The sequence below is a fragment of the Heteronotia binoei genome, chromosome 1 (assembly GCF_032191835.1).
Source record: "Heteronotia binoei isolate CCM8104 ecotype False Entrance Well chromosome 1, APGP_CSIRO_Hbin_v1, whole genome shotgun sequence".
NCBI classification, from domain to species: domain Eukaryota; kingdom Metazoa; phylum Chordata; class Lepidosauria; order Squamata; family Gekkonidae; genus Heteronotia; species Heteronotia binoei.
Window position 1 is genome coordinate 225642218 of NC_083223.1, and position 25966 is coordinate 225668183.

Here is a 25966-nt window from a genome sequence, read left to right on the forward strand (position 1 = left end):
TCTTCTTAACGAACAGGACAGGTGAAGACAGGGGCGAGGTGGAGGGTCTAATGAACCCTCGGGCCAAGTTCTTGTCCAAGTACTCCCGGAGGGCAGCCAGTTCCGGGTCTGCCATGGGGTACAGGCGGCCTGCGGGTAGCGGAGCGCCGGGCACCAGGTCGATGGCGCAATCGTAGGGCCGATGTGGGGGAAGCTGGTCTGCTTCCTTCTCATTGAAGACGTCCGCGAACTCCTGGTAGGGAGTTGGGAGTGTGGTGGCGGCCCCCAGGAGGCTGGTGGTGCGTGGGGAACCGGGTTGGTTGACAGGCGGCACCTGAGTCGAGTCGGGTGGTAGCGGGGAACAGGGTGCGAGGGTACTCGAAAAGCTCAGTTCACGTTGCACCCAGTCCACATGGGGGTTGTGGGCTTGCAGCCAGGACAGGCCCAAGATAACAGGGAAGCGTGGCATGCGGGCCAAATCGAAGGTCTGCTTCCCTTGGCGCTGTTGGACCCACAAAACGAGTGGTAGAGTTTCGTGGCGGACCGGCCCCGAGCGCAGCAGACGACCATCCACTGCCTCGACCAGTGTAGGAGTTCCCTTTTCCCGAACGGGGACGCCATGCTCCTTGGCAAAGTGGCTGTCCATGTAGCAGCAGGCAGCCCCTGAGTCCAACATGGCATGGACGAAGATCCACCGGTCGTCGGGAAGCTGCAGGCGGATCGGGACCAGGAACGGGGTGGGTGGTGGATGGACGGAGCTAGAGGACCTCAAGGAGTGCCCCAGGCCAGGAGATCCGGCTAGACCTGGGGCTGGCCTTTTACCGAGGCAGCGGAGCTCGGGGTGCGCTTTGATTTGGCCGGGCAGGAGCTTGCAAAATGCCCGTCCCCTCCACAATACAGGCACAGGTTGTGGGTGCGCCGTCGGTCCTTCTCCTCAGGGGTCAGGCGAGGGCGGGCGCCGCCCAGCTGCATGGGTTCTACAGCCGGCGGTAAAGCTGGGGTACCTGGAACGGGAGCCGCCGGGGGGGGCCTTGTTGGAGTAGTGCCCCTCTTCTGCCTCTGGCGCCGACCTTGCAGTCGCCCATCAATGCGTAGACACAGCAGGATCAGGTCCTGGAGGGCGGCTGGGCGGTCGGTGCGTGCCAGTTCGTCCAGGACGGCATCGGAGAGGCCTTCAGTGTACTGGTCCACCAAGGCAGCTTCATTCCAGGCCAGGTCTTGAGCCAGCAGCTGGAACTCTGTGGTATACTGAGACACAGAGTTCTGGCCTTGGTGCAGAGCCCGTATCTTGCGATTAGCTGTCTCAGCACGCACAGGGTTGGCATAGGCGGCCTGGAAGTGTGCCTTGAACCGTGTGTAGTCTGCTAGCAGCGGCGAGGGCTCTAGCAGCAGAGGAGTGGCCCACTTGGCCGCTGGCCCTTTAAGCAGGCTCAGGATAAAACAGACTTTTGTTTTGTCTGTAGGGAAGTCGCCCTGCCTTATCTCCATGTATAGTTCACACTGGGCGAGGAAGGCAGGGAACTCTTCCAAGTTTCCTGCGAATTTCTCAGGAATGCTCACCGGGCAGCGAGAGCGGGGAGCAGCGGCGGCAGCCAAGGCCACGGCATTGGACGCAGTCTGCTGCTGCAGAGTAATCACCGCTTGGGTTAATTGCTGCACCTGGTCTAGGAGCCCCGGCAAGGGGTCCATGCCTCCTGCCGCTTGGTCCGTCATGAGCGTGCCTGGTGAGTTTTGGGTGCTGGCAAGCTGTCACGGCCCGAGTCTCTGACACGAAGCTGCGGCTGCTATCGTCCTGGCAACGAGCCAGGACCTCTCGCAGACAGCCCAGGCGAAGCACAGGGAGTGGTCGTAAAACAGTCCAGTTGATTGATAACGTAAACAGGCAGGCTGGAGGGTGAGACGGAAGCTTGGTCAGGGAAGCCGAGAGTCAGAAGCCGGGGAGCCGAGCCGAAAGTCAGAAGCCGGGAAACAGAGCCGAGAGTCAGAAGCCGGGAAGCAAAGCCGAGATCAAACGATACCTAAGCCAGTCCGATAAGCAAAGCCAGAGTCCAGAATACCAGTCTATGGGTCAGGCCGGGTCAGGAATGCACAGGTTCTTTCCGAAGCAAGGGGTGCGAGACGCAGACACATCCAAGGGTGTTCGCTTGTTGCCAGCACAGTTTGGCCTGAGGCCAGGATCCCAGATATACTGCTGGCTAATTGGCTCGTTAGAACTCCGGGCTCAGATCTCTTCTAGCCCGCATGCGCGCCTCTCTACGCCTGTTCCTGAATTCCAGGCGTCTCCTCTCGCGCAGGCGGGCCCCAGGTGTTGGTGAGTCTGGGGGAGATGAGCTAGTACCTGGTGTGGCCAGATTGGTTTCAGGTGGCCCCTGCTGCTGGCTGGCTCCTTCAGGACTTACGTCCTCTGTTGCTGAAGGCATCTGCACAGCAGGGGCGGGGTCAGAAGCAGGCACCTGCTCTGAGTCAGCAGGGGCAGGCATGACAGGAGCGATCGAACGAACCACAGTTGTAGTTTTGCATGAGAGAGAACCGAAGTTGTGGCTGCCATCAAACCCAGCATGCGTTGGAAGGTAAGGGCTGTCTGGGTTGGTTGAGATATTATAGTTTTGGCCAAAGATTGAATATTGGTGATTCTGTCCATTGGCAGGTAGGCCTTGTGATCTACAGTCGATAGACATGCTCCTATAAATTGAATATCTTGCGTTGGAGCGAGATTGGATTTCTGGCGGTTGACTTGTAGACCCAGAGATGACAAGAGTTCCAGAATTGTTGAAATATCCCGTTTTAGTTGTTCTTTTGAATGACTCACTACGAGCCAGTCGTCTATATATGGATAAATTGCAATCCTCTGTTGACAAAGGGATGCCGCTACCACTGCCATGCACTTCGTGAAGATTCTTGGTGCTGTGGAAAGGCAAAAAGGGAGTGCTCAGAACTGATAGTGATCATTCCCGACAGCAAACCTCAGGAATCTTCTGTGGCAATGGTTGATTGTAAGATGGAAATATGCATCCTGGAGGTCGATGACTGCCATCCAAGCGTTTTTTGGGATGAGAAGCAGGATGGACTGCAGAGTGATCATGCGGAATTTTTGTATTGGATATGTCTGTTGAGTTTGCAAAGGTCCAGTATCGGGCGCTGCCTTCCATCTCTTTTTGGAACTAGAAAGTATCGGGAGTAGAATCCCGTGCGATGGTATTGAGGTGGAACTGGCTCTATGGCCGCTTTGGCCAGCAAAGCAGCAATTTCTTCTTGGAGAGGTAGGGAGGGAGGGGTAGGTATGAAGTGATGGCTCTTCAGGGGCGAAGCAAACTCTATGGAATAGCCCCTGTGGACAATTGTTAGAACCCATGAGTCTGTTGTTATTGACTTCCACATGGGGTAAAAGGGAAGGAGTCTGGATGCAGTTGGGTGGTAATGGTGTATTGGTGGTGGTGGCAGGATGAACAAGTCAAAGAGACTGCTTTGTAGCCATGGCAGTCTTCTTGGTTGGTTGAGGCCGTTGGCATTGGTGGAATGGCTGCTTAGCCGGAGGGGCCTTACGCTTCCAGTAGTCGGTTTGTCTGGGAGAGCAAGGGCGTTTGTAAAACGGTGTCTTCCATAGTCTTTGTCTATTAGTTTCAGATTGTTGCTGGTTAACTCCTAATCTCTTGGCTCTCTTCCTGCTATCGTCCACTGTGGTCAAGATGTCATCAGTGATTGCATTAAATAAGCCTTGTCCATCAAAAGGAAGGTCTTCAATTTTGAATTTTATATCTGGTTGAAGAAAAGATGAGCGTAGCCAAGCATGCCTGTGCAGTGCAACAGAAGCAGCCATCGACCTTGAGGAGCAGCCAACAGCGTGTCTTACAGTGTTGATTTGCTGTTTGCTTAGACGATTAAGCTTTTGTAAGAGCTTAGAAGCTTGTTTCTGGGAAGCTTCTGGTAAGGATGTCACTAGATTACTCAGTTGTGAGGAGATGTTATAGGAGTAGGCAGCAAAATAAGATAGATAATTATTTATTTTGGCTGTGGCTGTAGAGATAGAGTAGAGCTTCCTGCCTAGTGTATCTAGCTTTCTTCCTTCTTTTTCTGGTGGTACAGGATGATGTGTTTCCTTAGACTTTGATGACGAATACACAATCATCGAATTTGGAGCAGAATGGTTAAATAGAAACTTGGATTCTGGTGCATGAATCTTGTATAGTGATTCTACGCATTTGGATGTCAGAGGAATGGAGGCTGGCTTGTCCCAGGCTTCCTTCAGGGCTTCGAGATGGACTGGTAACATGGGTAGAGAAGTGCAGGTAGATCGGCGTGAACCAAGTCATGGACCACATCGGATATTTTTGGAAGATCAGTTGTTAACTTGATATTGAGTGTGGTGGCCATATTGGAAATTAAGTCCAAATAAGATTTTGCTGCTTCTGAAGGAGACAGCTCCACTGGCTTAGCAATATCAGATGCTGGTGATGCTGGGGAGGAGACTGAATGTGATGATTCAGAGGTTTCAGCTTCAGACTCCTCTTCTGGGGCATCAGGTGTTGTGGGTAGTGTTGGTACCGTAGGCAGAGGCTTCGTCTTGGGTTGACTCGGCCATTGAGAAGGTTGTTTCGAAGTCGATGTTGAAGGAGTCGGTGATGTCGAATCCTGGTGCGGCTGGGCCATTCCTCTGCATCGTGGTTCAGAAGAGTCGTCACGGTACCGAGGTCCCGCCTCTTGGTATTGTTCGATACGGTACCAAGGGTATTCTTGATGGCGATGGTAATCAACCGAAGGGGATCTCGAGGGCATGTAGTGACGTCTGTATGGAGATCTAGATGGAGATCGAGACCGACTGTAGTAACAATAACGATCTCTTTCTCGACTTGCAGATCTTTCATGGTACCGACGGGAGTGTAAATCTCTATCTCTCCCTCGGCTAGGGGATCTCTCTCGGTACCGGGAGAGATAGGTCCGGGGCTCCCGGTGTCGAGGGGATTCCATGTGCAGCGGGGATACGGTGGCATCTTTGAATCTCCTTGGTGCGGACACGTCCCGGAAGGAGTGTAGGTCGAGTTGGTGTTCTTGCATCTGGGTTGACAATTCTGTCGGCTCCTCGGTTAGGAAATGTTCAGGCATGGACTCATTGAATGGATGGTGATGGCGATTGGGATTGGATTCGTATAACTTCCTCTTCAATCCTGTCCATCGGTAACGACATTTGCGTTGATATGGCTGGAGCTGGAGGCGATTTTGGTACGGAAGTCGCCGTTGGAGCTGCAGCATCAGAAGCTCTGGGATTCGGTGGGGTCGACTTCGATATACCTCTCGGTTCCTGATGCCCCATAGTTGACGATTCCAAGTGTTTCTTCTTGGATTCGTGGGATTTTTTTATATGTTTGCCGGACTTAGGCTTGCTGGGAGCCAAGGCCACTGAAGCTGCCAGTTTCGCCACGTCCCTCTGAGGAGTCAGGGAAGGTGGTGATCTTTGGGACCCAGAAGAATGCGACATAGCAGGTCGCAGAGTGGATTCCAAGAGGTGACTCTTCAGCCTCGTGGCGCGGTTTTTTCTGGCCTGCTTTCCGAACTGGTTACAGTGGATGCAAGTGTCCGTTCTGTGGGCTTCCCCCAAACAAAACAAACACTGAGAATGGCCGTCGGACAATGGGATTTTCGTCCCACAGCGAGTACACTTCTTAAAAGTGATTTTAAAATCTTTTCCTTCCATACGCCCGGGGGGGGGGGGGGGAGAAGGGAAGCAAGACAATAGAAAAGCGGGTAAAGATTTTATATATATATATATATATATTTACGATACCAGTAGAAGAAAGAAGCGAAGATCGGAAGCGAGATTGGATGGAGGTCAGTCACGGATAAGGTAAGGATGAGGTAAATAGGCTAGGTTGACGAAGGAGACGCAGCGAGGAAGGACTATCCCGGGCGGCAGTTAGAAAGAAACTGGGTGGGTGGAGGGACTTTCCCTCGCTCCAGGCATGCACAGTGGATGCCTGCTCCCCAGAGCAGGAGGGAATGCGCACCAAAATAAAACCTAGGCTAGCTTTGAATTCTACGAGGTCGGTTTCGTCCCAGCGGGAAAACCCATGTGTGGGACTGCACAGAGACGACGAAGAAGATCAGGGAAATATTCAAATCTGAATAAGGAGATGCATTAGAGTCACCCCACCAGTCTTTTAAGGAAGGCTCTGGATTGGCTTCCATTTTCTCGGGTATGTAATTGTTAAATCTAAGAGGGAGAACTGGGCAGATTATCCCTCCTATCTATTAAATTCTATCAGTATTTTTACATTATACTTCTAACTTTTACATTTATCATTTTGGTTGTTAGCCATTTTGCAAACAATAAAAATAAATCATAATTTAAAAAATAGAAATAAAGCTTAGAACAAGATCAGTGTAATGTTTACAATTATGGTTGCAAGCACAAAGAAGTTTTTCACAGCTTTAATAGCAGTTCATTTTTTAAAAACCCTTTGGCATATTAATTGTAACAACTGCTCTTGGATATTTTCCCCAAGAGCAATAATTACAAATGACACTACATCCATATTGAAGTAGTACAATCTAATCTCAGTAGGTCTGCCCTGCCTCTCTGGGAAAAGAGCCAATGGGGTTTTTTCCACTGCTCTGCACAGGCCTCATGAGGAAGACAACTGCTTCCTTTCTGCAGTGGAAACAGGAGGGGGAGAGCTACAAAGGAACGGCTGTTGACAAGAAGAGCAGCCCCAGACTTTACACAGGAATAGTCTGTTCTCTGAGGCATTCAACATTAGCTAGGCAGAATTTATGTAACACAATATTTTTTTAGCTGGTATACTTTTGTGTTCAGGTCTATTGGACATGAAAAATTCTGGGATTTCTGAAAAATCCTTAATTTTTTCAGATCTAATAGACCCGAGAAGAAAAATACTGATTTTTTTTAAAGGCAGCCTGATTGTGGGGTTGGCTTGGCTTCTCCTGCAGCCCAGTTTAAACTGGGCTGCAGGAGAACCAGTGGAAAACTGAGCCAGCAGGAAAGAATCTGCTCCCCATGGGCACAAATGATTCTGGCTCACTGGCTGGGCTCCCTTCTCCTGCAATCTGGTTTCAACCGGACTGCAAGAGAAGCTCAGGCAGAACTGGCTGTGCCGTGGGGGGCAATGTGCTCCGCGTGGCACAGCAGCTCCTGCCTCTGGGGACCAATCTGCTCCTAATGTCACAGCAGATCCTCAGGCTGGCTTCTTCTGCAGCCCAATTTAAATCAGGCTGCATGAGATGCCAGCCCCAAGCTGAGCTGGCAGGAACAGTCTGCTCCCCACTGGCACAGCTGATCCTCAGGCTGTCTTCTGCAGTCCCTTTAAACCTTTAAACTTTAAAGGGACTGCAGTAGAAGCTCAACAAACAGCTAAGAGGCAGGAACAATCTACTCCTGCCTCTCTTCTATGTTCAGATCTACCTGTTAATTCCTAAATATATTCAGGATTTTGTCAGGATTTTTTAAAAGTTTCCCCAAGAAAACCCAGATACATTTGGGAAGTTGAAATCTACCTGAAAAATCATGACAAAGTAACAGGCCATGCCAGACTCTCACATGTTCTGGTCATGGAGGAAGAGCATGGAAAACACTGACTGGAAGCAATACCAGTTGGGGAGCAAAAACCTATAGCTTAAGGAATAAAAAACATTTGCACTATTGTTCCCAGAAACATTTCAACCTCTCTGTTAGGAAGTCTACCTACAGATCTGTTTATGCAAATAGTCATCTTGAGACAGTAACTCCTGAATCCACTTGAAGCTCTAATTTATTTAAAGGCTTAAGCAGAGAATCAGATATTGAAGTGAATTCATCTTGTTTGCTATGTAATTTTGGAGCCTGGCCTTCCACTGAGAAACTTAAGCAGGGTTGCCAAATTCCAGGCAGGCCAACAAGGTATAACCATGGAAGAATTACAAACAATACTATAAGAAATTAATTCAATATCTATTCCAAGACCAACATCAAATGTATTATTATTACAAAGTCCAATATCATAATAAATAAACTCATCAAAAACCTTCGCAGTCCAAACTGCAATCCAAATTGTCTGAATGATTTGAAAATCATTTTGAGAAAGTGCTGGTTTATTCTTGTATACTTCACAAACTAATTGAAGATCTAAAGTGCTCATGCTTGTCCCATGAAATCCAATAAAAGTGCTCAAAAAAGTGTTGTATGTGATTCCTTATTCCACTTTCAAATTAAAGCATGTATCGGGATCATGGATTTGTTGTATAGCCTCTAACACATGGGTGTCAAACTCATTTGTTATGAGGGCCGGATTTTACATAAATGAGACCTTGTTGGGCTGAGCCGTCTGAATCATAAAATGTAATGCCAGGTAGCAGACATATAAACTTTATAAAGGGCACAGACACACAATTAAAAAAATTTTTTGCTTAAAATAAAACATGCTTAAAATATTAGCCAGCTTGCAATATTTTGTTTTACAGTCTCTGATAAATGTCACCTCTTGCTATGAATTATTGCATCAAAAAATGCAGACATCTGTGCTGTGCCAGTCTTGAATATATGCTGTTCAGGGGTGCACATCTGTGAATTGCAAACCTACTTTTGATTCATTGACATACATTACATACATCTCATGGTCAATGCTTTGAGCCTAAGACCCAGATGAACATGAAGCAGCTGGGAATTGTGAGCTTTTATACAGAAGTTGCTTTACGTACTAGTCAAAAACATGTGAAAACACCATGGCACAGACTGAGGGCTATGTGCTTGTCTACAAAACGATAATTATCCCCCCCAAAATGACTACAACTCAAAAAAGAAAAACAACTACAAGAACAGAGAGACAGCCATGTACATTGGTCTGTGTCAGCCTACTATCTGGGAAGTCTAAATTCAAGACCCCCAATCAAAGGAAAATGTAAAAGAAAAAAATAAGGAAAATTTGCTGCATAAACCTGGTGTGGAAGACACTCTCACCCTAATGCTGATATTTCTCTTCTAAATAGTTCACATACTTTCCTATTGAGAAAGACTGGAAGGCATGAATACAGTGAAAAAGATGAGGGGAACCCAGTTATAAGCCCAATAAAACTCTCTGTCTCTCTCTGTAGCAAGGCAGAAAGCTCATACCTTCACTAAAACGTTGCTAGTCTTAAAAGCATTCTTTGTAGCTCTCCTTATGGTGGGGACTAGGCAAAGGAAGCTCTGGCTCTTTCTTTCCTTCCCCAAGGCGGGAGGAGGGGGAGGAGCCACAGCCATTCATTAGAACAGAGGTGGCCAAAGGTAGCTCTCCAGATGTTTTTGCCTACAACTCCCATCAGCCCCAGCCAGCATGACCAATGGCTGGGGCTGATGGGAGTTGTAGGCAAAAAACATCTGGAGATCTACCGTTGGCCACCCCTGCATTAGAAGGAAGAGAGGCTTCTCTCAGTAGCTCTGCAGTGATTAATCAAGCCTGGCAAACTTAATCAACCAGCAGAGCTATAGAGCCAAGCTCCCTCATTGGCTGAGGCTGCTCCTCCCTCCTCCTCCCTTTGGGAAAAGGGTGGGGGGAGAGGGAAAGACTGCTTTGCTGCTCTGGCTTATCCGAGGAGAAACACAAAATGGTGACTGAAAAAAGCAGGCAAGGGAAAATAAAGCAGATGACAGCCAGTTGCTGGAGGGCCTGATTGGAGCCTCTGCAGGCCTGATCTGGCCTGTGGGCCATATGTTTGACATCCCTGCTCTAACAGATACGTCAACATATATAGCTGTTTCTCAATTCTGCTTTCTCAAAGAGACCCACAACAATCCAGTTCACCAGACTGAAGGTTTTTTTATGAGTTTTTGATGAATCAGTTTTATTGTGATACTGGACTCTGTAATAATACATTTGATGTTGGATTTGAAATAGCTATTGAATTAATTGCTTATAATGCTGTTCATAATTCTTCCACGGTCATACCCTGTTGGACATTTACTGTCCTGTGATTCTCTCTGGATTGTAAATTCCAGGTGGGACCTGAAGATCTCCCAGAATTATAATTGATCTCCAGACTACAGAGATCAGTTTTCCTGGAGAAAATGACAACTTTGGAGGGTGGACTCTACAGCATCCTCTCCTCCCCTGGCTCCAGCTCCCAAATCTCCAGGGATGTCCCAGCTTGGAGTTGGCAGCCCTAAACTAAAGGATGCTTTAACATCGCAACTATTCTGTTGGGCATATTAAGTGACACACACATGCACACAAACACCTTTCCATGTGGTGCGCCATTTCTCCTAACTCATCCTATATAGATAATTTATGGGGCACTGGCCTTGCTGCCTTTTCACAGCTGCATTTCAAACAGTTTCTCCTACCAACCTGTTTAACATGTGAACTGGGATACAGCAACTTGTGAATGGAATTCCCAGTTCTCACAGAATCGTCCAAGAAGAAGATGAAGACTGCAGATTTATACCCCGCCCTTCTTTCTGAATCAGAGACTCAGAGCGGCTTACAATCTCCCATATCTTCTCCCCCCACAACAGACACTCTGTGAGGTGGGTGGGGCTGAGAGGTTTCTCACAGCAGCTGCCCTTTGAAGGACAACTCTTGTGATAGCTATGGCTAACCCGAGGCCATTCCAGCAGCTGTAAGTGGAGGAGTGGGGAATCAAACCCGGTTCTCCCAGGTAAGAGTCCGTGCACTTAACCACTACACCAAACTGGCAACCTACCTGAAAAACAGCCCAGACCTAACAGTCTCTGAATCTCGACTATATACCAGGCTTCATGGGGCATGAGCATGGAAGGTAAAGGGAAGTATAAAACTGACCACAGTCTCATGGTTATTTCCTTTATTTGCATGAGACAAACAAACCGCACGACACCAATTTCAGACACTTCATGTTAAAAGTGTTGAACAAGAATGTCATACAGAACACCGGTGCCTGGCATCCGTCCTTGACAAATGAGCCTGAACCATCCACAAGTTTGTTATAATGCTCCACATACAACAGAAGATACCTGAAGACTAAAATGCCTACTTTATTTTGGCAGCAAGGCTTTGTGCAGAGTACATTCTTAAGGGCTTTTATCTCAACCATGAGAACTCTGAGCAAGCTGTGAGAAGCAGAGACTGACTTCTCAGAATCCATTCAATGGTAGTATTAGGGTTTAGAATTGCAGATCAGATGGTATACTTGTGTTTTGTTTGCATCATTTCAGAGTGTGTGTGTAGGGGGGGTTACATAAGGTAATTGCTCAATTGTGTGGAAAAAATTCCCTCCACACTGAAATTAGAAGCCACTGAGAAAAATTTTAGCATAGCTTTTTTTATTTTACATGTGCAAGGAGCGGGCAGGGGCTCTACCTGTAATGGAGAGTAGAACAGTGCAAATATAAGTCTACCATTTCAGCTGTTGCCTATGCAATTCTGGTCCCAAAAGTTAAATATGAAATAAACTATGCTTGCTTAATAATGTAGGAGGCCTGGAATTCATGCAGCCCAATCAGCATGGGACAGGTTACCTAGATGTAAAATCTGAAGGAACAACAATTTGAAGGGGAAAGACAACAAGTAAAGGGAGGGTTGACCTCCACTTCTGCTCTTTTGTTGCCTTCAACTGCTGTTACCAAAACTGTTTTTAAGAACATCTAATCTAACATCTAAGAGCCCCATGGCGCAGAGTGGTAAAGCTGCAGTACTGCAGTCCAAACTCTCTGCAGAACTGCAGTCCAAACTCTCTGCTTGATCCCAGCAGAAGCTGGGTTTAGGTAGTTGGCTCAAGGTTGACTCAGCCTTCCATCCTTCCGAGGTCGGTAAAATGAGTACCCAGCTTGCTGGAGGGGAAGTATAGATGACTGGGGAAGGCAATGGCAAACTACCCTGTAAAAAGTCTGCTGTGAAAAGGGGACTTCCGGGGGAGGAAAATGTCAAGCTGAGCTGCTTCTCATAATGGGAACAGGCTGGAACTTCTATTCGGGGTAGTGGAAGGTGAGTTAATGCCTACTGCCTACTTTTCTCAGTCAGAGATTAGTCCAAGATATGCACAGGAAACTTTGAGGAGATTTACCTTGGCTAAAAGGGAGTCCCGGTGGGGGCTCTTTTGAGGCTTTGAGGGGTCTCCAGGAAGAGTTGCATTTTCATAATCTGCAGAAGTTTTCAGAGTCATTTATTTGACATAAGCTCGACAGAATCCTAACCTTCTTGGACATTGCTAAACATCTAATGCTATGCAAGACTGGTGGGAACTTGGATAATTGGAAGAGAAAGTACAGATTACTATCTTTCATTCCGGGACTATTTACAGCTTAATGGAATAAATCTAAGAGGTGGGAAATGAAAATCTAGAAAGTTTGGAAGAAGGGAGGAAGAGGTGAAATTTGGACTTTGTAATTATAAAGGACAGAGCTAAAAAGTGGAAAGGAATTTATTATTTGGTCTACTTGCGGTTTTGAAAAAAGAGCACCATCATCACAGACCTGCAGCACATTCAAGCAATACAGGAAGTACATCAAGTATTGTGAGATCTCCTTATCTGTGAGAATGAGATTTGGTGGCAAGTAAAGCAGGAAGTAGCGGATGGAAAACCTACTCTAGGAATATAATACCATAGAGAAACTTCGGTGGCCATTGCTGGGAGGTCAAAATTAAAATACTGTTTTTAAAGTATTCAGGATATTAAAAATTATTGGAATTAACTGAGAAGAGGATAAGAAGATAAATACTATTGGACATTTTATTTGTGGGGACTTCAGACATTTTTAAAAGGGGAAAAAATTGTAAAGAGTCAAGACCGCCATTTTGAAAGGTTTAAAAACTTTAAAAATTAATATCTTGATTTTGGGAGCTCTGAGGACGGCGAAATTAGGCTTGTTATAAAAGGCAAGTCCTGGGGGGGCGGAGCGTCGCTGAGTAATGGTGGGCGCGTTTTAGAACAGCTCCTCTCCCTTCCCAACGAAACCCCGGCCCTATTGCCAAGTCGCAGACCTGGAATTAAGTCCCAAATGGGAAAATCTTTAAAATCAAAACCGAAGGCTAATGAAACACCAAAGTCAAGAGTGAAGGCTGCTCCAGAGACTTCTCCGTCGGTAAGGAACCTTTATTCCTCAAACTCCTCTCCGGGGCGGGAAGACCATCTAGCTATAACAACTACTATGGCCCCAGGACAAAATTCTCCCGGGAACGACCAGCTGATTAGCGAAGAGGCTCCCTTAACTAAAAAAGACATACTGCAGTTAAAAGAAGACATTCATGCTTACTTTAAGGAGTCAGTAGAAAGCTTGCTGGCCCTGGTAAATAAAAAGGTGGAGGAAATGGCGAACGAACTTGAATTAACCGCCAAAATGGCCGAACGCACTGCAGAAGCCTCTCTGGTGATGCAGTCCGATATAAAGAAAATAAAAGCTAAAGAAGCACTGCTTACTACCAGAATCATAGCTCTGGAGAACCGTTGGAGAGCCCTCCATTTGAAATTCAGAGGGATTAAGGAGGGGGCAGAAGATAATTTGGGCACAGCAGTCTTTATCACTAAATGGCTGACGGAGGTATTGGCTCTAGAACATGGCACAGCTCCTGTGATAACAAAAGCCATGCGTCTGGGACCGTTGGCTTCGGCGCGGAGAGGGAAGCCAAGGGATATACTGGTCCAGTTCGTTTACCCCACAACTAGAGCCAGAATTCTTCAGGAAGCCAGAAAGAAAGGAGCTTTAAATCATGATGGGCAAAGAGTGTTGGTGCTGCTGGATTTGCCAGCGGAAGCCTTGGAAAAGAGGAGAAATCTAAAGTTCTTTGCAACTAAACTTTACACTGAAAACATTCGATTTCGTTGGAGCCCCATTTCTGACATTATAGTCTATAAAGGAGGTGCCCTCCTTAAAGCGTCGGATTTAGAAACGGGAAAACTGCTCTTAAACAATTTGAACATAAAATTATCTCAGAGGGAAGAGAAAGAGTTACAAGCCCTTTTCCTGGGACAAGAAGAAGAAGAAGAGGAACAAACCCCTGTTGCCACATGAACTGACAATGAAAGAACGATGTACTAGAGTGCTAAGGAAAAGAAAATAATTTATAAGGAAAAGAAATAGAACACTAATTGTTCACCAGGGTTTTTTAGGGGGGGGGGGTTGTCTTTCTTGTTCGTTGTTTGGAGTGTGGTTTAAAACGTTTATTAATACTGATTTCCATTGGTTGTGAGTGTATCTTATGTCTTACAGGTATGGTTAATAAGTCTTTTTCCCTCAAGTTTTGATGCACAAAATCACTAGTGGGCAATGATGCCCAGATAGACTGATTAGAGTTCATGTAAAGGCAGTTACTGGTATGTCTTGCAGGCAAAGTATATCTAATTACTAATTTCTATAACTTTCTTATGGATGATATACATGTAGCTAATGGTAGTTTTAGGGGGGAAAGAATAATAATATAGAATTGTATATATGTGTAAGAATTCATAGTGGGAAATAAAACCAATGGTAATCTTTTGTAAGGTACTGAATGCTCCTATGATATGCCAACTCGGAATGTGGAATATAAATTAGTCTGCATAAAATCTTAAGAGAGGGAGGGAGGGAAGGTTTTGTTTTGTATTGTTACATATATAAGAGTGTTGTGATATATGAACAACGCCCCCGAGTGGTGGGAGTGGGACTATCTAGTCTTTTCAGAAAAGAAAGCATTGTAATAGCTTTCTTTGCTCTTGTTGTTATCCTTTAGGGGAGGAGTTTCTGAAAAGCATCCCTAATAGGGAAATTAGGTTTAAGGTTTTTGAATTTGGTTGTAAGTTTGAGAAGTGGTGTAGTGTTGTGGCACCACTCAGTTTTAATTTTTCTTATATTATTTTTTTATTTGAAAGATGACACGCTCGTACAAGCTCCTCAGTTGGAATTGCAGAGGCCTCAACAACATTGTAAAACGTAAAAGGCTGCTTACTACTATGCAGAGAGATAGAGCAAATATTGTATGTCTACAGGAGACACATCTAAAGAATATAAATGGAAAACTATTACCCTCTAATTGGTTTAACCAAAGTTTTTTGGCAGCGGGGACATCAAAATCTAGAGGAGTGGCAATTTTACTTTCAAAATCAGTACCTTTTAACTGCCAAAAAATAAAAGCTGACCCTAGAGGTCATTATATCTTTGTTAGAGGAGAATTAGACGGCCAGCCATTAACAATAGCGTCTTTATATGCCCCAAATGTAAATCAGAAAGATTTTCTCAGGACAACTCTACAATTATTATCAGAATTTCAAATAGGGGAAATCATAATTGGTGCGGATTTAAATCTTATAATTGATCCCAAATTGGACAGGACACAAAAACCAGGGAAAAAAGCAATAAAATCAACAGGTTTATTGAATATATTAGATACATTTAATTTGGTGGATGTCTGGCGCTCATTAAATCCCGGGGTAAAACAATACACTTATTATTCGACTGTACACCAAATTCACACAAGAATTGACTATCTCTTAGTAAGCAAAAAAATAGCTAATCAAATTCAAGAAGCAGACATAGGACCACGGATAATTTCGGATCACTCCTGGGTTATGGGGACACTCTCCGCTCAAAATGGAGATAAACAAGGTTACCATTGGAAATTAAATAAATTATTGTTACAAGTTGATTCGATTTGTAAAAAAATTACAGCAGCAATACAGGAGTACTTTAAATTCAATATCACTAAAGATGTTTCACAGGGAACGTTGTGGGACGCCTTCAAGGCAGTTATAAGAGGGCAACTGATTGCAATAGCATCCAACTATAAAAAGGAAAGACAATCACTAATACTAGAAATTACAACCAATATTAAGCATTTGGAAATGCAATATGCTAAAAAGGGTGGAAAAAAACTGCTGAGGACATTAGAACAAGAACGTAAAAAGTTAGATTTGTTGGAAACATCTCAAATACAAAAAAACCTGCTGATACTTAACCAAAAATATTTTACTAAAACACCAAAATCGATAAAATTACTCAAACAAAGGACCACACAAAGAAAGGTATCCCATCTTATTCATAACATGCGGAATCATCAAGGATCTCTAGTCACTAAATCTAGTGAAATAGCCCAAATATTTCATAAATTTTATCAGCAACTATATAAATCAGAGAACCCAGAGCCCGGCAAAATTAAAGAGTATTTAACCTCTATAAATTATAATATTAAAATAACTCCTGAACATGAAGCTTATTTAGAACAAGATGTAACACCAGTTGAACTATCTGATACCTTAAAACATATTAAAAATAATAAAGCCCCAGGTAGGGATGGTATTCCCATTGAGTTTTATAAGACATTTGAGCATGTATTGTTGGACCCCTTGGTGCAGACTTGTAATTCGGTTATGCTCAGAGGAGTTATGCCTGCTACATGGTCAGAAGCCAGAATCACAGTAATTCCCAAACCTGGAAAGGACAAACAAAATCCGGCATCTTATAGACCCATTTCTGTGTTAAACAATGATTTTAAACTCTTCTCTGCTTTAATGGCCAACAGAATGAATAAAATTATTGCAAACTACGTGCATAGTGACCAATCAGGATTTATTCCCACAAGAACTTTAACGGACAATATTCGTAAAACATTGGACTTAATTTTTTTGGGAAAACAAAGAAAGGAAGAATCGATCCTGTTGGCCATTGATGCAGAGAAGGCCTTCGATAGGGTGGAGGTCCCATATCTACTTACGTTGTTACAGTATATGGGGTTTGGTAAAAAAATTTTAACCTCCATCGAAGCATTATACGCCAAACCAATAGCACAAATTTATGTGAACAATTATAGATCAGAAGATTTCGATCTGCATAGGGGTATGAGACAGGGGTGTCCCCTGTCTCCTATCCTATTTGCCCTGTCTATAGAACCACTGGCCTTTGCTGTACGTAATGAGTCATCAATAACTGGTATTTTGGTAGGGAAAGAGGAACATAAATTAAGTTTGTTTGCTGATGATGCGGTATTTTATTTCACTAATCCTTTCCAATCTATTACCTCCTTACTATTTCATATTCAAAAATTTAGTGCGGTATCAGGCTTCACTATTAACTATACAAAATCTGAACTATACCCTATTGTTTTGTCCCAGAGTTCCAAACTTAAGTTAATAAATGCCTTTCCTTTTAAGTGGGTCCAAAAATCGTTTCGACATTTGGGTATTCAAATACCACTGAACTTACAGGACCTTTACGCTGTCAATTATAAGCTAACAGATAGTACGATCAAAACACAATTAGAGCAATGGAACAAACTAAATTTAACCTTGTTAGAAAAAATCGATATGATTAAGACCTTTGTTCTTCCTAAATATTTGTTTTTATTTTATAACCTACCCTGTGATATTTCACCCAAAGAATTCAGAGGCAGACAAAAGTTCATCTCTAAATTTTTATGGTCAAACAAAAAACCAAGATTTCAATTTAGTCTAATGACGAGGCCAACAAAACAGGGGGGGTTGAGTTTACCCAATTTAGAAGCGTATTATTTAGCTGCAAATCTAAAAAATATATTGTTCTACGCAATGAAGGATTGTGACAAACCTTGGGTAAAAATTGAGGCATCTTATCTAGTAGGAGACCATTTATGGGAAGCCATCTGGAACACTCCGAAAGATAGGCACTTTAGTGTTGATAATAATCCCTATCTATCCCTGACTTTAAAACTCTGGGATAAGCATAAAAAACCGTTAATACCATCTACCTCGCCGATGGCAAGCTTCTTGGGACAAGCATGGTTTAAACCAGGCCGAGCACCTGGAGACTTTAGAGTTTGGAGGGAGGCCGATATCTATCAATTTCAAAATATCATCAAGAATAAACAAATGCTCTCTAGAGCACAATTGGAAACTCAATATAAAATATCAATCCCATGGTTTCAGTATCAACAAATATATTTTATTCTACATAATCCTAGAATTATAGAAGTAATTGACAGGCCGTTGACAACTTTTGAGAACCTATTAAAAAAGAATCTAAAACAAACTAGAACATTGACATCGATTATTTATAATTTACTTAATAGTAAAGACTTGTCCAAAATTACAAACCAACAGAAGGCCTGGGAGAAAGACTGTGGTATGTCATTTACTGTGGAACAATGGCAGACCATTTGGGAATCTCCACTATACACCACATATTCACTAAATTTGAAACTCCAAAATTATAAACTCTATTCAAGATGGTATTTAACACCCAAAAAACTATTTTTAGCCCATATAAAGCCTACCCCCGAATGTTGGAAGAAATGTAAACAGGAAGGGTCATTCTTGCATTGTTGGTGGCTGTGTCCAGAAATTAACAAATTTTGGAGAGAAATTAAAAATATAATAGATATCATTGCCGACGATGATATCCCCTTCACTCCAGAATCTTTCTTATTAAATTATTGGCCCAACTTAAAACTTTCTAAATCGAGGAGAGAATTAGTAACTCTGTTATTGATGGCAGCAAAGTTATTGGTAGCACAATACTGGAAACGTGATGTGTCTCCCAAGGTACAACAATGGTTAACAAAAGTGTGGGAGGTGGCAGCCTTGGATAAATTAGCTATGCAAATAAGAGCCATGGACATACAGCAGAAAAAGAATAATTTTATTGAAATGGTATTCTTTTTTTAAGTATATAAATTCGGAAGAAGATCCTCAAAAGTATATCCCCAAAAAAATTATTAATTTTTCATACTATTGAAAAGTATTTTTAAAGAATAGATTATATATTGCTTGGTGGTGTAGTAGACTTTTGCATTCGAATGTAATGATAATAAAAAGTAGAGGTGCTCTGAATAATTGGAAGGATATTTAAGACATGAATATAATGTATGTTTATTATTGTATCTATTTGGTTATTAAGCGTGTATCTAAGTTGTTGGTTATAGTTAAAAAATTAATAAAAATTTAAAGTTTAAAAAATAAAAGGCAAGTCCTATTTTTTTGAATCTGATAGTTGAATTTGAAATTGGTGAGGTCCAAATTTTCACTGTTTTTAAATGTCAGAACATAAGCAGCCTCATACAAGGGCTACTTCATTGGAAAAAATGCAGGATCAATTAGAGGCAATGGAGGCCAGAATAATGAAAGGCATGAGAGAGATGATTACTGAATCAAAAAAAGAAATTATTGAAGAGATTAAAAAAGATATGGAAGATCTCAGAAAGGAAACAGAGGAAACATCTAAGAAAGTGCAGGAGGTAGAAGGGAGAATGAAAGTATATGATTCCACCTTATTGAAAATGCAAGAAAAAGTGACAATCCATGACTGCAAATTGATGGAGACTCAGATATGTCTGAGAGGAGTTCCTGAAAACGAAGATGGTGATTTAAAAGAATATATAATAAAAATAATTGCAGAATTTTTAGAGGAAGATCCTGAAGAGATTAAAAACATGTATGACTATATGTATAGAGTGAACTCACTTTATGCCAAGAAAAATAACTTACCAAGAGATGTTGTTATAAGAAATAAATTTGGCTGGCACGCATATTTGTATTATGGGAAAAAGAAAATGGATGGTTTTTTCTCTCACCATTACATAAGAAATAATTTGTTAAGTACGTGGATGAAATATAAGAAGTATGGGGATGAGAGAAGACCGTTGTGGATAGTACCAGCTGAAGTAATAAAAATAACAGCTGAGATAGGTGAAGAAAAGTGGTTGTCATATAATCAACTATTAAAAATACAAAGTGGCGAAATAGAACTGAAAACTGCTGAAGAGTTGAATAATAAATATGATTGGTTTCAAATGCAACAAATAAAGAGCTTGGTGGAGAATGACATTAAAACTGAAGAAATAAGAAAAGTACAAACAGAAATGGAAAAAGTTCTGCTTGGAGACAACGACAAATTAATTTCAAAAGTATATAAATTACTTCTACAATGGTCTACAGAAGATGAAGTAGTGAAATATGGACATATGAAGCTGCCTTATACTGACTCAGACCCTTGGTCCATCAAAGTCAGTATTGTCTACTCAGACTGGCAGCGGCTCTCCAGGGTCTCAAGCTGAGGTTTTTCACACCTATTTCCCTGGACCCTTTTTTGGAGATGCCAGGGATTGAACCTGGGACCTTCTGCTTACCAAGCAGATGCTCTACCATTGAGCCACCATCCCTCCCAATGATTAAATGGGCAATTAATCTCAAATGATTAAATGGACAATTAATGTAAATAAAGAAATACAGATGGAAACTTGGGAATATTTGTGGAAGAACTCTATGAAACTCTCAACATGTCAGTGTATTAAAGAAAACTGTTTAAAGATGATGTATAGATGGTATATGACTCCTAAAAAATTGGCAAAGATGAATAACAAGATGCCAGACAGATGTTGGAAATGTAAAAAGCATGAAGGTTCTTTCTACCGTATGTGGTGGACTTGTGAAAGAGCTAAAATGTTTTGGCAGATGATTCAGCAAGAGATTTCTAAGATCTTGGGATATGAATTTAACAAAGTAGCAGAGACATTTCTGTTGGGATTACAAATGGAAAAATTTCCAAAAGAAGATAGAACTTTAATCTGGTACTTGCTCTCAGCTGCTAGGACATTGTATGCACAGTTGTGGAAGCAAGAAAAAATACCAGAGAAATGGGATTGGATTGTTAAAGTTATGACATGGAGTGAAATGGATAACTTAACAAGAACTTTAAGAGACTATGATTTAGAAGTATTTAAGAAGGAGTGGAAGAAGTTCAGAAGATATGTAGAAAAAGAATGGAAAATAAAAGGACATTGGACAATTTTTGATAATGATTAGTATAAGTGGGAGGAGGATACGGACTTTAGTTCTTATTAATTAGGGGTACCTTTTATAATGATGTTTTGAATATAGTACACAGGCGGGGGTCAAGTAATGGGGGGAGGGGGAGGTAGAAAGTAATATATGGGATAGAGAAAAAAGTAATTAATGATATAAGAAATTGAATATATTGCCATATGTTACTAATAAAATTGTTTGAAACCCAAAAGTATGCTGTGAAAACGTTGTGATGTGACGTCACCCCAGTCGGAAACGACTGGTGCTTGCACAAGGGACTTTTACCCTTTTTCAATCTAACATCTAATGTATATGTTTCTTATAAGAGTGAGGCTGACTTACCTATGGAACTAGTATATGTGTAAACATATATATGAGAGGTTTGTCATTTACTTGTTTTTAGAGGGACTTTTCCCATTATCAGGGTTCTTAGAACTTCACCGATAAGGAAAGAAGAAGGGCTTAGCACATATTGCTAGATACTGCGTTACAGTTGCATAGCAGCTATCATTTCAATTTGGATTTTCTTCTGCAGACAAGACAAACCAGTTGCATGTGATTACTATCACTCAATAGTACAGTAGCCAACAATGTGTGGATACAGCTATTGTAAAGCAACAACTAACACTCAGTTTACTTTAATTTAATGGTTTATTATATAACATTGAACTTCAGTTTCTTGTCCATTAGGCCCACGGTTGTCCTGGCCAATTATTAAAGGGACCGCACACCTTTTAAATGCCTTCCCTCCCTTGGAAATAATGAAGGATAGGAGCACCTTCTTTTGGGGCTCAAAGAATTGGACCCCCTGGTCTAATCCTTTTGAGACTTGGAGAGTATTTTGGGGAGAGGCACTGAATGCTATGCTGAGAGGCACTGAATGCTATGTTGAATGATACCTCAAACAATGCCCCCCCAAGCCCCAGATACTCACAGATCAATTTTCCATTATACCCTATGGGAATCAGTCTCCATAGGGAATAACAGAATGCCAGCAGACATTTCCCTTCCCCCCCGCTGCACTTTCTGATTACCCTGAAGCAGGGGAAGGGCCTCCAAACCAGGGGATCCCCTGCCCCCATCTGGGGATTGGCAACCCTGCCTCTGTACCACAATAGTGACAGGTTACTGAAGAAAAAGAGGCAGAGTGGATTTTGAGACTAAAAGCTTTGGTCCCAAACATGTCAAATACAATTGCTACCACTCGTACAAAATAAAAAGTCTGTTCCACTTGTACTCTGCTCTCCAAAATTTAGCATTCTGTAGAAACTTTCAGGTGACATTACTATACAGGTTAGTGATATTTAACTTGGTTTAAGTTATGTACATCTGTGAGAATAGCCTGTATATATCTATTTAAGAACTATGATTCCAACAATGTGTATTCTAAAGTATTTCCTGTGAAAAAAACAGATGATTTGTGCAGTGTGTACTGGTTTCTAGCTCCTGGCACTTCAGCACATTAACTATTTTTCTCACGTGCATATTTATTACTCTGTTTCCAGGTTCTGTTTTTAAATACATATTTTTAAATGATGTGTCTTTTTTATCTTCCTATCTACATTTATTTATATATATTTTTATCTATATTTTACAGATTCCCCCACATGAAGCAAAGGCAAAATGAAGAGCGGTTATTAAGTCAGATGAAATATTTTTTCCCATTGCACGGATCACTTTTTTTGCCTTTTCTTGGTGTGCTACCTTGCATACCAGCTAAAATGTTCTGACTGTCTTCAAATACATCCCCATGTTGGGCAAAAGACAGTAGTCTCATGGGGATATTCACCCAGAATGCTTCTCAGTAACAGCTACAATTGCCAAACCAGCCTAAGCAGATGAAAGCCATTTGCAGACACATCCAACATCGATTTATTTGGGAACAGTGAGGATTTCAGGAGCTGCAGACCTTTTAGGGAAAACATTACCCCACCCAGAACAACTTGTTCCCATAATTCATATGATATTCCCCAGTGACCCTGAATTTATGGAAAAGCAGGTTATGAAATAATAAATATGCCTGTTGTGTTCAAACCATGACATTGCAAATACATTCTATAACTAAGCCTTGAAGGGAAACTTTTTTACACACTGAAGCTTGGAAGTGTTTTGTAAACTAACAATGATATACCCAGTATATACATTCTAGTTATCAAAGTAGACAATAGCATAGTAAACAGAGTATGCCACATGGTGTCAAGTCTGCTTAAAACTCTGGTCAAGTCTGTACCCAACATTGGCTCAGGAGAGAAGCATCCTGGGTAAAGCCAAACTGTATTCCATTGTTGCTAGCTTGAACTCTCCTTACCCCCCCTCCTTTTCTTTGTTATGTAGTACTGCTTTGAAATGGGAATATGTGAACGGTTTATCTGAGCCTTCTCAGGCCTGGCACCGGGGGAGGTTGGAGCCAGAGACGCTCAAGGCCAAAACGGGCCTGAGAACGAAGTAGTAACATCAGTGTGTGAATGTACCCTGCATAGTACCCCTCCCTCAAGAATCCCTTTGAAGTATACCTTATATAATTATATTCTACTGCCTGATCTTTAGTCTTTCAATCTCAACGTAGTCGAGAACGACGATATCAATAAACTAGTTATTTTGTTTCAACAAAGACTTGTTATTGAATCTGCCGACTTGACACACAGTTTACTCCATTTTATGCCCTTTTCATTTACACCCACCTTCCAAGTGATCAAAGCCCAGAACAATGTCCGAGAACTCTCCATCTCTGTTTTTAGTCTTCAAGGAAGTAATAATGCAGCCGAGGGATATAATCTCTACTTCAACGGTGTCTGATTTGAGCAGGAATTTTTCCACAGCCCCTTCACCATGAGGTAAATCCCCAAATTTCTCTCTTGTCACTTTTGTCATTGTTCCCCTCCCTTACAACTTGTCTATAAAGAAAAAGAGATACACAACAGTCAGATATAAGCCAGGCAAATAAAATGAAAAGGTACTTTGAACAAAAGTTTCTGGCAACCATCAGAATCACATGACACTCAGCCAGCTGATGTGGGAGGGAAGATACCAGACTGACAGCTTGTTCTAATTATCTCCTCCATGCAGATCATCCCATGCATGTTTACTAGGAAGTAATTCCCACTGAATACAGTGGTGCTTATTCCCAAGTAAGGATACACAGGATTGCAGTCTAAGAAATGGCAAGGCAATCAATTGTCTGACAAGATACACATTACGAACCCTCTACATTAGTAGTTTGACTGAAGAGCTTAAAAAAATGCAACATCTACCGGTAGCTAGTATTTGTATGCAGGCAAACAAAAGAGGTGAGAAGAAAAGAGATCTCCTTGACCAGACAGATTGCATATACTGTATGTAGGTCTTTTATTTTTTTTAATGGAAGTAAGGAGCTAAAATAAGACTGCTTTAGAAATGTTATATCAGGGATTTTGCTCCCAGCGCACATTCAGATAAATGCAACTGTTGGTGTAAATACTATATATCACTTACTTCTAATCAGGGATCATTTCACAGAAAAAGAGGTGCTGGAGCTCATTGGCACAACTCGTTTGCATAACTCATTTGCATACGCCACACACCCCTCAGATCACTGGAAGGTGTACTAAATTATATCAGCTCAACATCTACCTTAAAATGCTTCTTGAATTATAATTGTCATAATAAAACCTTACTCCCATCATACTTTTAAAATTACTTTCTCCTATGTTGCCACAGTGGCACAATGAAGATTTCCATCTGTCTGCTTTATATGTCTTGGTTATTTCCCCATTTTTCCTGGGGGAAAATATTAGAAAGTTTGTCAAATCTTAAAATGCAGCAAAATTCTCACAGGTTTGAACAATGGAGCACAGAAGCAAGGTTTTTTTTTTTTAAGGGGGGGCATGGAGATTAAAAAAGAAAGAGCACAATAAAATTTAGAATTGTGGAGGTAATTGATAGGCCATTAACAACTTTTGAGACTATGTTCAACTATGTTGAAAAAGAATCCAAAACAAGCTAAAACCTTAACTTCAATTATTTATAATTTACTCAACACTAAAGATTGGACTGAAACCACAAGCCAACAAAAGGCATGGGAAAAGGACTGTGGTATGTTACTTACTTTAGAACAATGGCAAACCATCTGGGAATCTCCACTCTATACCACATATTCATTAAATTTGAAACTTCAAAACTACAAACTCTTTTCAAGGTGGTATCTAACACCTAGAAAACTATTTTTAGCACATATAAAGCCTACCCCTGAATGTTGGAAGAAATGCAAGCAGGAAGGGTCATTTTTGCATTGTTGGTGGCTGTGCCCTGAAAATAAAAAATTCTGGAGGGAAATTAAAACCATAATAGATACCATTGTAGAAGAAGATATTCCCTTTACTCCAGAATCCCTTCTTCTAAATTACTGGCCCAATGTAAAACTTTCTCCATTGAGAAAGGAATTAGTAACTCTTCTGTTGATGGCAGCAAAGCTTTTGATAGCCCAACATTGGAAAAGAGAGGTGTCCCCTAATACACAACAATGGATGACTAAAGTGTGGGAGGTAGCAGCACTAGATAAATTAGCTTTACAAATAAGAGTATTGGATTTACAACACAAGAATAATAATTTTATTGAGAAATGGTATCCTTTTTTTAATTATATAAATTCGGAAGAAGACCCTGAAAAATATATTCCAAAAAAATATATTGATTTCTCTTATTATTGATTATTATTTTTAAATAGTAAATTACACATTGTTTGATGGTGCATTGGATGTTTGTAATGGAGTAAAGTGATAGAAGGACTTAGAGGTACTCTAATTAATTTGGTTTAAATGATAACTAATTCATGAACACAAAGTATGTATACTACTATATTTATTTTGCTATGGAGCGTGTATCAAAGTTGTTGGTTATTGTTGGAAAATTAATAAAAATTTAAAGTTTAAAAAAAAGAAAAAAAGAAAGAGCACAATAAAATTTAGAGGTTCTGGAGCTCTGCTCCTGTGAACTCCTGCTCAAAATGAGGCTTGATTCTAATTCTTCCTTATTGACTAATTTTATAACTGTGGTTTATCCCAGGTTTTCCCCCAAACTTGTTTGCTATATGGCAAACCTAACTAGACTCATTGATATATCTGATTTTAAAAGGCTTACTAGAAAAAGTTTGTTTGGAATGCCTTTGTGGTCAAGACATTCCATGGTTTTAATATCTTCAATTAAAATGCCTATTGCAGGGGTGGCCAACGGTAGCTCTCCAGATGTTTTTTTGCCTACAACTTCCATCAGCCCCAGCCAGCATGGCCAATGGCTGGGGCTGATGGGAGTAGGCAAAAAACATCTGGAG

At 41.8% G+C, this 25966-nt stretch overlaps 1 protein-coding gene across 1 annotated transcript in view; it reads right to left on the reverse strand.

Annotated features, from left to right (window-relative positions):
- GALM (galactose mutarotase) overlaps nucleotides 1-23657 on the reverse strand; it is a 44386-nt gene extending 20729 nt beyond the window's left edge. The window contains exon 1 of the mRNA XM_060248664.1: nucleotides 23343-23657. Coding sequence (XP_060104647.1) covers nucleotides 23343-23532 — 190 coding nt within the window. The 5' untranslated portion in view covers nucleotides 23533-23657. The remainder of the gene's footprint in view (nucleotides 1-23342) is intronic.
- Between the last annotated feature and the right edge of the window lie 2309 nt (nucleotides 23658-25966).